Below are 11,925 nucleotides of genomic sequence, written 5' to 3' on the forward strand. Positions count from 1 at the left end.
TTCTTCAAAGTGGTGGCATAAAAACAAGAATGGGGGAGAGCACACGTGGTCGAGGCTGCGGGCTGACCCCTCACCCTCCTCCACCTCATGTCCCCAGCTGGGCCTTAGCAGGGCCGTGGCTCTATTCTCAGCCCTGCAAGGCCCCTGAGTCAGAGCAGTTTTGATTCCCCTTGGCCCCGGCATCCCACCCACCTGTGCTCAGCAAGTCCTTGCAGTCCCAGAGGGATGAGAAGGTGGTGAGGCTCAGCAGGCAGGGCCGCTTGCCCTATCAGCCACAGCTCCGCCCCCAGCCAGGAGCATGCTTCTCTGGTCCTTGGAGAGGCCCCATCTTATGCGGTCATTGAGGGCGTGTTGCCAGCCCGGGTGCCCGTGCCCAGCTGTTCAGCTCCAGCAGGTGTGCACTGCTCTTGCCACACCTCCTAGCACCTCACACATAACAGGTGGACTGGGGCCCATCTCCACCCCCAGCTGATGCTGTGGCCGGGCCAGCCCCTCCCTCCCCACCGGTTGTGAGGAGTAACAGGAGAAGAGTGTGGAGCAGTACACCCAACCTGGCGCCAACTCGTAGAGTGATGCAGCTCTGCATCCTCTTCTGTAATGTGGAAGGGTCCCCACTCTGCCTGCGATGTGGGACCCAGGAGGGTGGCACATGGGGGCCTCCTCACTGGGCCAGGCACCGCAGGGTGACCCGGGCACAGCTACAGTCTAACTGAAGACCATGGGCCCAGACCCCGCACCTTCAGTTGCTGGCAGGGCTGAGGGTCAGGACTGCTCTGCTCCCCGGAGCATGGCTGGGGCCCCATGGCACCCAGTACCCAGCCCAAGCCCCACACTGGGCAGGGGCAGAGCTCTGAGGGTTCTCGCTGTGGGATGTGGGGTGAGATGGGGCTAGCGTCTGGGCTGGGGCGGGGGTGGTGGGGGGCTTCATGAGCACGTCCTAGGAATTTGTACTCCAGCCACTGCCCTTCATCCAGGAGTGGAACTTGCTGGACCCCAAGCAAGGAGACAGCTGGGCTTCACTGGAAGGCCCTGAACAAAGAGGAAGGCTCCAGGCCCAGCTGGCTTTGGAGACAAGTGGGCTCCACTGCTGAGGTGTGTGTTCAGGCCAGCAGGAGGTGGCCCAAGCCCCCAGCTGGTGGGTGGGACACACCCTGCCTGCCTCAGCCCACTGGCCAGGCTGGCCACCTGCCTGGGAGAGGCCCGGCGAGGGGCCTTCACATGCCACCTGCCCACCGCAGAGCCCACTGCTGCACCAAAGGTTTCACTACAACGTCAAGGTCCAATTCCATGGCGAATACTTCTGTCATCTGTGAATGTGACAGCCGGTGGCTGGAGGAGCGCTCGTGCTGGTGACGATCCAGGAATAAACCATGTGGACTGGTCATCTGATGCAAGTGAGCTGTGGGCCAGAGGAGGCTTCCGCGTCCTCAACTGAAAATGGCAGGGGCAGAGCTTCCCAGAGGTCTCCGCCTCAGCCGTTGGACTCTGCTAAGGTGACACTTAAGGCTTTGGGGTCACAGAAAGGGCCTGCCCCCTTTCTGCACCTGGCCCTGTGGGTACTTAGCCAGTCCTTTAGCTGCTTAGCTGGAAAATGAGGCAAAGCTCCCCTTGTGGGTTGCTGGTGAGGGACAGGAGGGGCCTAGGGAGGCATCAGCCTGAGGGCCCCTCGGGCAGCAGCCACCACAGACTGGGCTCAGCATGACCGGCTAGCCCAGTCCTGGCCCCGCCACCAAGATCTGACACCCCTCACTGAAGGCTGAATTGAGGCACAGTCAGGGTGGGGATGAGAGCTCAAAGCTCTGCTTGGCAATTGTGGGTAGGTTCTGGACCCTCTCTGGGCCTCCCATCCTACCACCTGCTCTTGGTCTGAGAGAGCAGGTCAGGCTCGGTTGGTGGCCCTTGGTGAAGGCCAGCAGCACCTACCCTGCATGGAAAGGTGTGGCCGGCCGAGGCAGGAGGGCCAGTGCTGTGTGTGAAGAGGATACAGGTCATTGTTTATTCGGGTGGGCCCTGGGCATGGCCCAGCCTCCAGGACAGGTAGCTGTGCTACAAGCCGGGGTTGCGGGGGGAATGCAGGCCTGCCGGAGGCCGGGAAGATGGGCCCCTGGGGCTGGCCCTGGCCTTGGGTGGGGTCACTGCTGCAGAGGTCCTGGCTGCTCCTCGGGGAGGGGCAGGTAATTGGGGTCCTCCTCTGGGGCATCCAGTAGCAGCTTCCTGTGGGGAGGGGCCCACGCTGAGCTTCAGCCAACAGGGGTTCCCCCATGGGGTAGGGAACCATCTGGGGGGGAGTAGGGAGGGCTGTCATCTCAGCACTCACAGGAAGCCAGGGGTCAGCAGCAGCCTCTTGCCGCCAGGCTGGTTGGGGAAGACATCCTCCAGGAAGTAGTAGATGTGGCCCACAACAATCCCTGTGGGAGAGCCACCAACTGCTGAAGCCACTCTCCACAGCCCAGAGCCCACGGCCAGCGCAGCCCTGAAGGCCCCAGAGCACAGGTGACCAATGTCCTACACAGACTGCCAGCCCAGGGTGGGGCCAGGATTGGCCCAGAAGAGAGCAGGTCCTGGGAGGGGGTCAGGCCTGAGAACATGGGAGGAATGGGAGCCATGAAGCAGGAACCCTGACCCACCCATCCCCACCTGGGTCAGAACCTAACACAAGCATCAGCAAGCAGGTGAGGCCTGAAGAAGTAAAACCGATAGGCTGGCTTGGTTGAGGGGCTGGAAGAACAGGGTAGCCGTGAGGGCAGGAAGAGGCGGTGGGGACAGATGAGAGGTCCAGTGCAGGTGGACGGGGGGCTCTGGCCAACCAGACCCTCAGGTCCCTGACAGCCTGCTTGGGGAAGGCTGGATGGACAGCAGGCTTACCCAGGAGGTCCACGAGGATTGAGTTGCCCAGCAGCATTGAGAAGCCCATGAGCGCCCAGGGCAGGAATGGCGCCTGGAAGGTGAGGAGGCCGAAGAAGTTGACCCTCACCCGGGGGCTGCGGCGGCTCCATACGTATACCAGCATGGCTGTGAGAGCCTGGCCCAGGAAGAAGAGGCTGCCCAGGAGCCCCAGCAGCTGGGCCAGAGTCAAGGCCTCATGCCCTGCCCAGGGCCCCTCTGACTTCCTAAACCCCTGGAACCCTCCCGCTGGCTGGTTTCCCTTCCCAATCTAAGGCCACATTGTGGCCTCCAGGGACCACCTGATCTGCACTGCCTCTCCACCTCACCCCAGGCCCCACCACTGGTCATCCCGGCCCCAGTTCCTCCTGGATACTGGCATTCAGGGCTCAGAGCCCCGGGTACCCCACCGTGTGGCATTTTGGGTACAGCACTGGACCTAGCCCTAGCACCTGGAGCTGAGCACGCGATGCACGCTCAATACAGCCTAAGCTGGAGGAAGCGACTCTGTCCCTCTCCGGCCGGCGCTCAAGCCGGGCCTCAGGGCCAGCACAGGCCGGGCCCAGAGGTTCCAGAGCCCGGGAAGGATACGATCATAAGGACACCCCCGAAGAGAAACATGAAGACGAAGTCGGCCGTGCGGCCGCGGAAGGAACCCTCCTCCAGCAGACGGCAGTAGCGAAACCTGCGGCGTCCGTATAGGAAGTGCCTCCCAGCGGAGCTCAGTTTCCCCGCTCCCGCCGCCACCCACCCCCACCCCGCCTCCCGGGGCCGCGCAGCGGAGGATACACGAAGAGCATGTTGAAGAAGAAGCTGAATCCCAGGGGCCCGAAGAAGAGGAAGTTGGTGACGAGCCTCCAGACCTGCATGGGGGCGGGCGGTCAGGCGCAGGGCGGGCGGGGCTGGGCCAGCAGGTGCAAGGGGCGGGGCGGCCTCACCTGGAACTTCCGGAACACGAGGTGCGGATTGAAGTAGAGCTGGAAGGGGCTGAGGAGCTCCAGTTGCTGCGGAACCAGGGGGCGTCAGGAGCTGCCCCCCGGCGGGGGGGCGGGTCCAACCGTAGCCATGGCAACCCCCGGGGCTGTAACCATGGTGATACCCACCCACCCGTCCAGCTCACCACGGCGGCGGTGGTGAGGACGCAGGCTGCGGTGTAGGTCCGCGTCACCGCCGGCACCTGCAGGAACTCGGTCACCATCCCCTGCCACGCCATTGAACCTTCTCAGGAACGCGTGGCCCGACCACCGAGCGCTCTTAACCTGCCTCCAAACCCCGCCTTCCTGTCTTCGGCCAATCCTCACCCGAGGTGCAGCGCGCCCGGGCTAGAGGGAGGGGTTTTGCGACAGGTAACCAATAGGAGGAGGAAGCAGGAAGCCGGGGGCAGGATGGGGGCGTGGGCGGGTCGGGACTCGCGGCCAATGAGCAAGCCCCACGGTTGAGCACGTGGCGCTTGTTGTGGTGACTGAGGCGGCGGCGCGGGAGAATGTGTGGCCAATGAGGAACTGGGCGCTTCGCGGCAAACTAGGGGAGGACCAATAGCGAGGAACCACGAGCCACCCTGGGGGCGAGGCTAGGAGTGCTTGCTCGAGGAGGCCCCGCGAGACTGAAGGGGCGGGGCCACGCGGGGTGTGGGCGGGGCGGAATCCGGAGTTCGGCCGCGCTGATATGTCGATCCACCTGGCTTGGCCGGCGACGCGGGTCGTCCTTCTTCCCTCCGGGAACAAGAGCAGCGAAGAAGGCGCTCAGCCGCGAGTCCAAATCCCCCCGCACGTCCAGGCCCTGCTGAAACTGCCAGCTCCTTGGGAAGCCCCACGAGGGCCGCCGGAGGAGGGCCAGGCTGGGGACTTGCAGCCCGGGTGATGAGGCAGGCTGGAGCAAGTGGACGGGCTGAAGAGGACCTTGTTATTTTGGTGGAAAAGGGAAACTCCATTTATTCATTCTAATGAACAAAGTCAATCATTTATTGAGCACCGACTATGTGCCAGGCACTGATCTGGATGCTGAAGACACAAAGGCCAACAAAAGATGCTATCCCTCCTGGTATAGCCAAGGAGACAGGCCGTCATGGTCTTGTGCTAAGATGAGAGCTAGTGTTTGCAGAACAGCGCACTAACGGAAATAACAGCCAAGTGGAGGCTGGAGGGTTGGGTAGTGCACCCATGCCAGATGGGGTGATATGGGAATCCTCTGTGAAGAGGTGATGTTTGATTGTCACTGCTGTGAGTACAGTAGACTGCCAGAGGAATCGGTGAGCAAGGGATGATGCAAGGGACGCTGGTGGCTTGGGCAGGGTGGAGCCTGGAGGGCCAGGAGGGGCGGGATGTGGGTTTGCCAGCAGACTAGACAGAGCTGTGAGAGAGGAGTCAAGGGTGACTTCAGGGCCTGAGCTGCAGGGTGGATGGAAGGCGGTGGCCTTTACTGAGCTAGAGAATGCTTGGGAGAAAGGCAGGCAGATGGAGAGTCCTGTTCTGGCCTCACTGAGTTTGGGGCATCTGTATGACATCCGTGGTGTTGGGGGAGATGTCAGGCAGGCGGCCCAAGTGTGGGTAGCAGCCTTCAGTAGACCAATGACATTTGTAGCCTTGGGCCTGCGTGAGATGCCCAAAGGGCGAGGCCAGACCTGGGCAGCTCGACCTTCATTAGTTAGAGAAGGCAGACAGCCAGCGAAGCAGGGAGACCAGGGAGGCTGCAGCAGAACCAGGAAAAGGCTGCAGGGACAAGGTAGTGAGAAGCCCTGGGAGACGTGGCCTGGGAAGCCACGCCAAGGTCCCTGGATAATGGTGGCCATGAGGGAGAGGAAGGTGCCCGGACCTTTACCAAATGGGAGCTCAACCTTGGACTCGAGTGTGGCAGGTGAGGGAAGCCCTGGGCTGGACCCTGAGTCCCCCAGGGAGACTGGAGTGGGGAGAACCAGCCAAGATACCTTGTTGTTTTGGTGGAAAAGAGAAACTCCAATTCAGGTGGATCCTAAGAGGGCTAAGAGGGGTCCCCTGGGGAGTGGCTCCTGGAGGCCCATGTGGGAGGGGCGGGGAGGGAGAGGCTGGGAGCATGAAGGGGGGTGTGCATTGGGTTCAGGAGTGAGGAGAGGTCAGTCTGATACAGCAGGAGTTGGACCAAGGGCTGAGAGGCTGGTGGGAGCAAGCTGAAGAGGCCCCCTCAGACAGCCTCCATTTTCCAGCAAAGCAGATCTAGGTCACGTTCGAGGTGAGGCCGGCAGAGCAGATCCCACCCAGGGGGATCCCACCCAGGTGGAGGTGCGGCTGCAGGGCTGGGATCCAGGGCCTCAGACATCAGGGCGGGCGCCTGCCAGGCTTGAAGGAGCCAGCAAGGGGGTCGGGTTTCCTGTCTGCACTGGGAAGGGGAGGCATTCCTGTCTCCGGGCCCTCAGCAAGCAGGCGCTGGCTGGCCCTCCGCTCAGGGTCAGGCTGGGGCTAACGGAGGGGCGTCATGTGATAGGGGTGTCTGTCTCTCCCCTTCGATGGGGCTGATAGGGCTGATAAGGCAGGAGCCGGGTTTGGGGCTGGAGAAGCACATTCCTGGGAGACGGAGCCCAGGGTGGGGGCGGGACATGCCGGGAGCAGCGGCGGGGTTCTACTGCACATCTTCCCTTCTCAGGCCCAGGGTACCCTCAGGTGGGGACTGAGGCCCCTAGGAGGCAGAACAGGGCCTGGGGCAGACTGTCACCACCAGTCCAGGCTTTCACGTCCAGTGTCAGGCCCAGGACAGGCCACTCGAGAGGCACCGGGCCCGCTGCTCCGACCCCTGGCACCTCCAGACAGTTAATTACAGAGAGAAGGCCTGGGTGAGCCAGGCAGGCGGGGTGCTGGATGCTAATGGCTGTGTAGCCATCTGTCTGTCCTGAGCAGCGGGGCAGCAGGCCTGCCCGAGGGGCCGCCTCCTCTCTCCTGGGCTGAGGACTATGGCAGGAGGCGGGCCTGTGGCGAGGTGACGATGGGCCTGCTCTCCAAGCCACCTCGCTGGCCTCGGGACCCTGCCTGCTACAGAGCAAGGAGCCCAGGTCTGGGGACGGGTGCCCAGGTCCGGGGACACCCGAAGACCCCTGATTTCTCTGTCCAGGCTCTCCAGTGCCTACAGGCAGGACAGCACCTGCTGCGTGCCCACCAAGCTGGCCTTCTTCCTCACAGGGCTTGTACACCAGGAGAGACCCTCATGAGACCCCAATGACAACCCCGAAACCTGGAGCCAACCCTGACTCCCACTCCCCGGCCCCACAGGGAACCCTCCAGTCCTTTCCCCACCTCTTATTCAGCATCTCTCTCCTGGGACGGCCCAGATCTGACTTATTCAGTCACTCATTTCCCTCCCTACCAGCCTAGATGTTCTGTTAAAAGGAGAGGGAGAGAGGGTGATAGAAATGCCCCCTATTCCAGGAAGCCCTCCCTGAAGGGACCAAAGCTCACCTACCTTCTGTTAGGGCCCTACACACTCAATTTTCAGATGTATTTTATTCCGAAGGCAGCACGTGCCTGTGGTAACAGCTGGCAAGAAGCAGAAACGAGGTGAGTGCTGGAGGCGCTATGTCTTCCTGTGGATAACATGTGGCACCCCTCACAGGGCCTTTCCTCAGGGGCTGCGAGCTCAGTGCCCACCCCCTCCCAGCACACGGACCACGCCCCCAACTGCTGTGGGTGGGTCTCACCGTGGCTCCAGCCAGTGCCCCCAGGAGCAGCTGTGTCCCCGGTGGCCCTTCCTGTCTGGGTCATGGGATATTTTTAGCACTGAGTCCGGAACTCACTCGGCAGCAGCTGCTCGTGACCGGAGCATAAGAACCACAAACCGTCCAGGTGGGCTGTGTCAGGCCTGCCCGGCAGAGGGGGCGACCTGGGCCTGGCCTTCTGAGCCTGGTAGCAGAATCGACTTTCCAGGAATTTGAGGGTCTCTGGGTGGGCTGGGGAGGGAGGAGGCAGTCAGGATAGAGGAAGAGTTAGGATTAGCCAGGCCCAACAGGAGAGCAGCTTGTGCAAAGGTCTTGAGGTGGCATGGAGGGACAGAGGCAGGGAAGGAGCTGCATGTGATGAGAGGCTGGCTGACCAGGCCCTGTAGGTGATGGTCTCTGTCCCAAGGGCAGTGAAGAGCCCCAGGTGAGGTTAGGATCAGATGGCAGCTCTTTGGAGAAAGCAGGGGTCAGAGGGGAAGATGGCTGCGGCCTGCAGTGGCGGGCACGTGACAGCGGGGGTGACAGGGTCAAGGAGGCGGAAGGCATAGACCTTAGTGAGTGCTTGGCGAGGGGGCTGAGACGTAGGGGAGGGCCAGGATTGGGAGGGAGACCCCCTGTTGGTTTGGGACAGGCCGAGTTAGGGGTCCCGGGGGGACAGGACCGCTCAGGGAAGCCCTCCCTGGCCTCCCCAGCCCTGCCCTCCCAGTTCCTTGCCTTCACCCTTCTCCAGCTGTGGTTCAGAGACAAAAACCTCTCTGCCACCTCTGGGCTCCTGCCATGTCTCTGACAGGTGACTCTGCTCCCTGGATGCTCCCCTGCTGAGTAGCTGGGGTGTGGGACTCCCCGCCTGGACCCCAGTTTCTTTATCTCTGACCCTCAGTAGCTGGATGAGATGGTCCCTCCCCAGCCCCAGCTGCCAGGCCAGCCTGACCTTCAATGCCCGGCTGTCATGACCCTCATCAATTGCCCCCATTCCACTCGCTGCTGTGGCCACTACCTGACCATCAAAGCCGCCTCCAGCCAGAGCCCCAGAGCAGCTGGCAGCCCCCCCCCGCTGCCCCCTCCACCTCAGCTATTTTCGGGCTCAGTGTGGCTGCGGGGCTGTGTTTTGGAAGAAGATTATCTGCTTGGCTGAATCAGCCAAATGGCAGGGCCGGGGATGCGAGTTCATGGAGACACAGTGAAAAGACTGTGTGGTCCCACACGGGTCTGCTGCCCACCTGCACACCCAGGGATGCACATGGGATCCGGTCCATGTGGAACCTGAGGCCACACTGTCCCACCGTCTTCCTACCCATCGCCTGCCTGCCAGATCATCAGGCAATTCCCATCTGTGGTCTGGCAAGGACCTGGAAGGACAGGGACCACCACTCTGGGAGCCTTGCCCAGAAAGTGACTGAGTGCTCAGAGCAGGTGGATGGAGAAGCTCAGAAAGGCCCGGGGCTCCCGCATCTCCCACCTGGCTTATACCCCCAACACCCCTGCCAAGCAGCCCAGGCCCTGCTCACATACCGGGGAGGGTGAGCCCCAGGCCAGGTGCTCGCTCAGCCCCTGGGACAGGAACCCTGCGTCCTTGTCCCCCTCCACCCCCCGCCCCCCCGCCCCAGACACCACCACAAGCCCCGCCTCCACATTTCACTCAAGATGTTCTCCCAGCCTCGAACGCCCTTCACTTGTGTGAGGTATTGGGGCCTCTTTAAGAAAACAAATGCAAAATTGCAAATCCAAGATTAGGTACAAAAGTACCTCATTTGTTTAGAATGAGGACAGAAAACAAGCAACAAGTTCATAAAAGGTAACAAATAGCACTCAATATCAAACCCAGGAAAAATCCCCTCCCCGGTCAGAAGCTGTACCTATGTCAGGCAGGGGCTGGTGAAAGAAGCAGCGGGCGTTAACCAGGACCCTGGGGAAACTGAGGCTGGGGTGTGGGGAGGGCATGGGGAAGGGGTGAGGGTGGGCCCAGGAAGGGGTGGGCTGCCTGTTTAGCTCCATCCCAAACCTGCACCAGGTGGCCCAGCCACAGGGGACTGGCCGCTTTGGTGTCCTCCCCTCTTCCCCCACCATGGGCCCTGCTGGGAGAGGGCCTCCCCCACCAGGGAATGCAGGCGTCAGCACTTCAGACTCTGTCTAACCGCCATCCCCACCCCCCCGCCTCCCACCCTTCCCCTCCAGATGTGGGCACAGCTGTATTTTTAGAACAGCCAACCCCGAGGACATTCTTTGCTTCTAATTAAGATGGCTTTAAATCTCCTATCCTCAATCAGCTCCACTGTTCCGTCCTCAAATATCAAAGGGTGGCCAGGAGGGGCTGCTCGGCTGGTTGTTGCTTGGGGTTTCTTCTTTCTTTCTTAGTTTTGAATCGTTAAGTTGGAAATGTGACCCAGAACTGGAGTGGATGCCAGCTCTGAGGAGGAGGGAGAAGCTGGATTTGGGGTAGAGCCTGCAGGGGCTGCCCCTAGGCCTTGCCCTCCACACTCAGTCAGGCTGCAGCCCCCCATGTTCACCTACCCACAGGCAGGGTCTGTCTGGAGATCAAGAGAGGGCACGGTACCTGCCCTCAGGATGCTCAGTGCAGGCAGTCAACAGACACACCTGGGGCCTGAGGGCGCAGGGCCTGTGCAGGGGGCAGGTCAGTTGTCATGATGTCCCCATTTTACAGGTGAGCAAATGGAGCATGGAGAGAGGAAGTACCTGTTGGGACTGCAGGTACCCCATTGGTATCAGCTGCAGCCAGGCTTGTGGCCGGCCTGCTGTGCTTGGTGATGGCTCACTGCCCACCCTGACAGCCTGGTGCCCAAGGTCAGCTGGCCTCTGAACTCCAGCCAGTGCCTCCTTGGGAGGCTCCTGGTGTGGAGTAGAGTTGCCAGTCCAAGTGGGAGGAACAGGGAAGGCTGCAAGGAGGAGGGGCCTTGAACCACTCCCCAGCCCTTCCTGGAAAGCACAGCTGACAGATGAAGACGCTGAGGTCAGAGGGGAGGCAGTCGGGTCAAAGCAGGTCAGCCCACCCACCACCCACCCAGTGATGGATGCCCAGCTGATGGGCTTTGAAGGAGAGACCAGGGACCATGGGGGCCAGCCTGAGCCCAGGCTCCAGGGGTTAGGCCACCATCCAGACTCCTGTCCCACCCCTCATGGAGCAGAGAGGGGAGGCACACAGCGAGGCAGAGGCAGGGTGGGCTGGGTGTCAGACCTCCGAGCTCCCGACCAAGGCCCTGCACCCCCCCACCGCTCCCCCCCAGCGGGGCGCGGTCTGGGTGCGCCCGACCAAGGAAGCGAAACCACCTGGGGCTCGTGGAACAGGGGACGCCCGGGCTCGGCCAGGACTCGGCGCCCAGGGGCGTGGGGGCAGCTTCCCCCGGAGTTCCCCGCACCTGGCGGGGCCCTGGCTCAGGCCTCTTGGTTTCCCTGCCACCGCGGAGCCCCGAGAGGTCTGGCGACCCGCCGCGCCAACTCCCGAAGCGCGGGCTTTGTCGCCCCCTCGCGGCCGGAGCCGGTCTCGGCAGCGGGGACGGATCCCGGCAACTGGCGGGGGCGGCCCGGGAGGGCTAAATGGGGTCTGGAGGCCGAATCCGGGGGTCAGGGGAGTCCCCGGGCCCGGGTAACAGTGGAGGCACCTTCTGGGGCGGGCTCGGGTCGACGAGGCGGCCTCGCCGCTTCTGCGGGGGTAGGAGCAGCCGGGGGCTCGGTGAAGCGCGGACCCGGTGGAGCCCTCCAGCCAGCTTTGCTGTATCGATTACCTTCGGTGCGAGCCACCGTGTTCCCTGCCTCCAGCTGAGTGCCGGGGGCGGATCCCCCTATTCCCCCCTCCCCGCCAGCTCTGGGCCTCCGTTTCCCCATCTGCAGAGTGACAGGCTCCGGAGTGTAGGAGGGAGCGTGGGTCGTGGCTCCCATGGCGGGGGAGGGGCGTCACCACCCACGTTAGCCTCCCTCCTGGAGGTCCTGAGCACTGGTGGCTGCAAGCAGGCCACCCCTCCTCCCTTGCCCCTGTCGCAGCAAAAATAGACATGAGAATTTTCTGATAAACAAGGAGAATAAGGAAACAATGAACAGGCTGGGGAAACAATATAAACAGGCCTGAAAGAGTTAAGTAATCTTGGTTATTCTTTAGCTATTACTACTAATAAACACTTGTAGCTAGACTTGTCCTTCACAAAGCTGATTACTCTCTGACTCCATACAAATTACCCTTTGCACCTGGCATTTCTTCTCCCCCTACACTCCCTTGTAGCACTCTTCATTTCAGAAAGAAGGTCACCGGCCGATAACTTCAGGGACACCAGACCTGGTTGCTGAGCAGCCTGATGCCAGCTTTGGCCGTGAATTTGCAGAAGAAAAGAAATGCAAGACCTTCGCTACTTTTG

The 11,925-nt window shown here is 61.8% G+C and overlaps 1 protein-coding gene across 2 annotated transcripts; it reads right to left on the reverse strand.

Moving 5' to 3' along the window:
- Positions 1-2: 2 nt before the first annotated feature.
- DERL3 (derlin 3) lies at positions 3-4,153 on the reverse strand. 2 transcript variants are annotated; one of them, XM_007196305.2, is made up of 7 exons: positions 4,004-4,153; positions 3,822-3,887; positions 3,673-3,746; positions 3,475-3,568; positions 2,866-3,061; positions 2,318-2,408; positions 1,995-2,214 (listed from the first exon to the last, which is right to left on the reverse strand). In XM_007196305.2, exons 1-7 carry the CDS (start codon positions 4,094-4,096, stop codon positions 2,133-2,135), a joined length of 696 nt encoding a protein of 231 aa, XP_007196367.1. In that variant the 5' UTR covers positions 4,097-4,153; the 3' UTR covers positions 1,995-2,132. The 2 variants fall into 2 exon arrangements, with proteins under 2 accessions (XP_057382318.1, XP_007196367.1); XM_057526335.1 differs by having other exon boundaries at positions 3-2,408; positions 2,866-3,041.
- Between the last annotated feature and the right edge of the window lie 7,772 nt (positions 4,154-11,925).

Source organism: Balaenoptera acutorostrata, chromosome 13 (assembly GCF_949987535.1).
Source record: "Balaenoptera acutorostrata chromosome 13, mBalAcu1.1, whole genome shotgun sequence".
Lineage (NCBI taxonomy): Eukaryota > Metazoa > Chordata > Mammalia > Artiodactyla > Balaenopteridae > Balaenoptera > Balaenoptera acutorostrata.

What these genes read in the sequence shown, in the direction of transcription:
- DERL3 (XM_057526335.1), bottom strand. Translation starts at nt 4,096, where the DNA reads ATGGCGTGGCAGGGGATGGTGACCGAGTTCCTGCAGGTGCCGGCGGTG. An exon ending in TCCTCACCACCGCCGCCGTG is followed by an intron (nt 3,888 to 4,003) that starts GTGAGCTGGACG and finishes CTGGTTCCGCAG; the next exon opens with CAACTGGAGCTCCTCAGCCC. An exon ending in TCGTGTTCCGGAAGTTCCAG is followed by an intron (nt 3,747 to 3,821) that starts GTGAGGCCGCCC and finishes GCCCCCATGCAG; the next exon opens with GTCTGGAGGCTCGTCACCAA.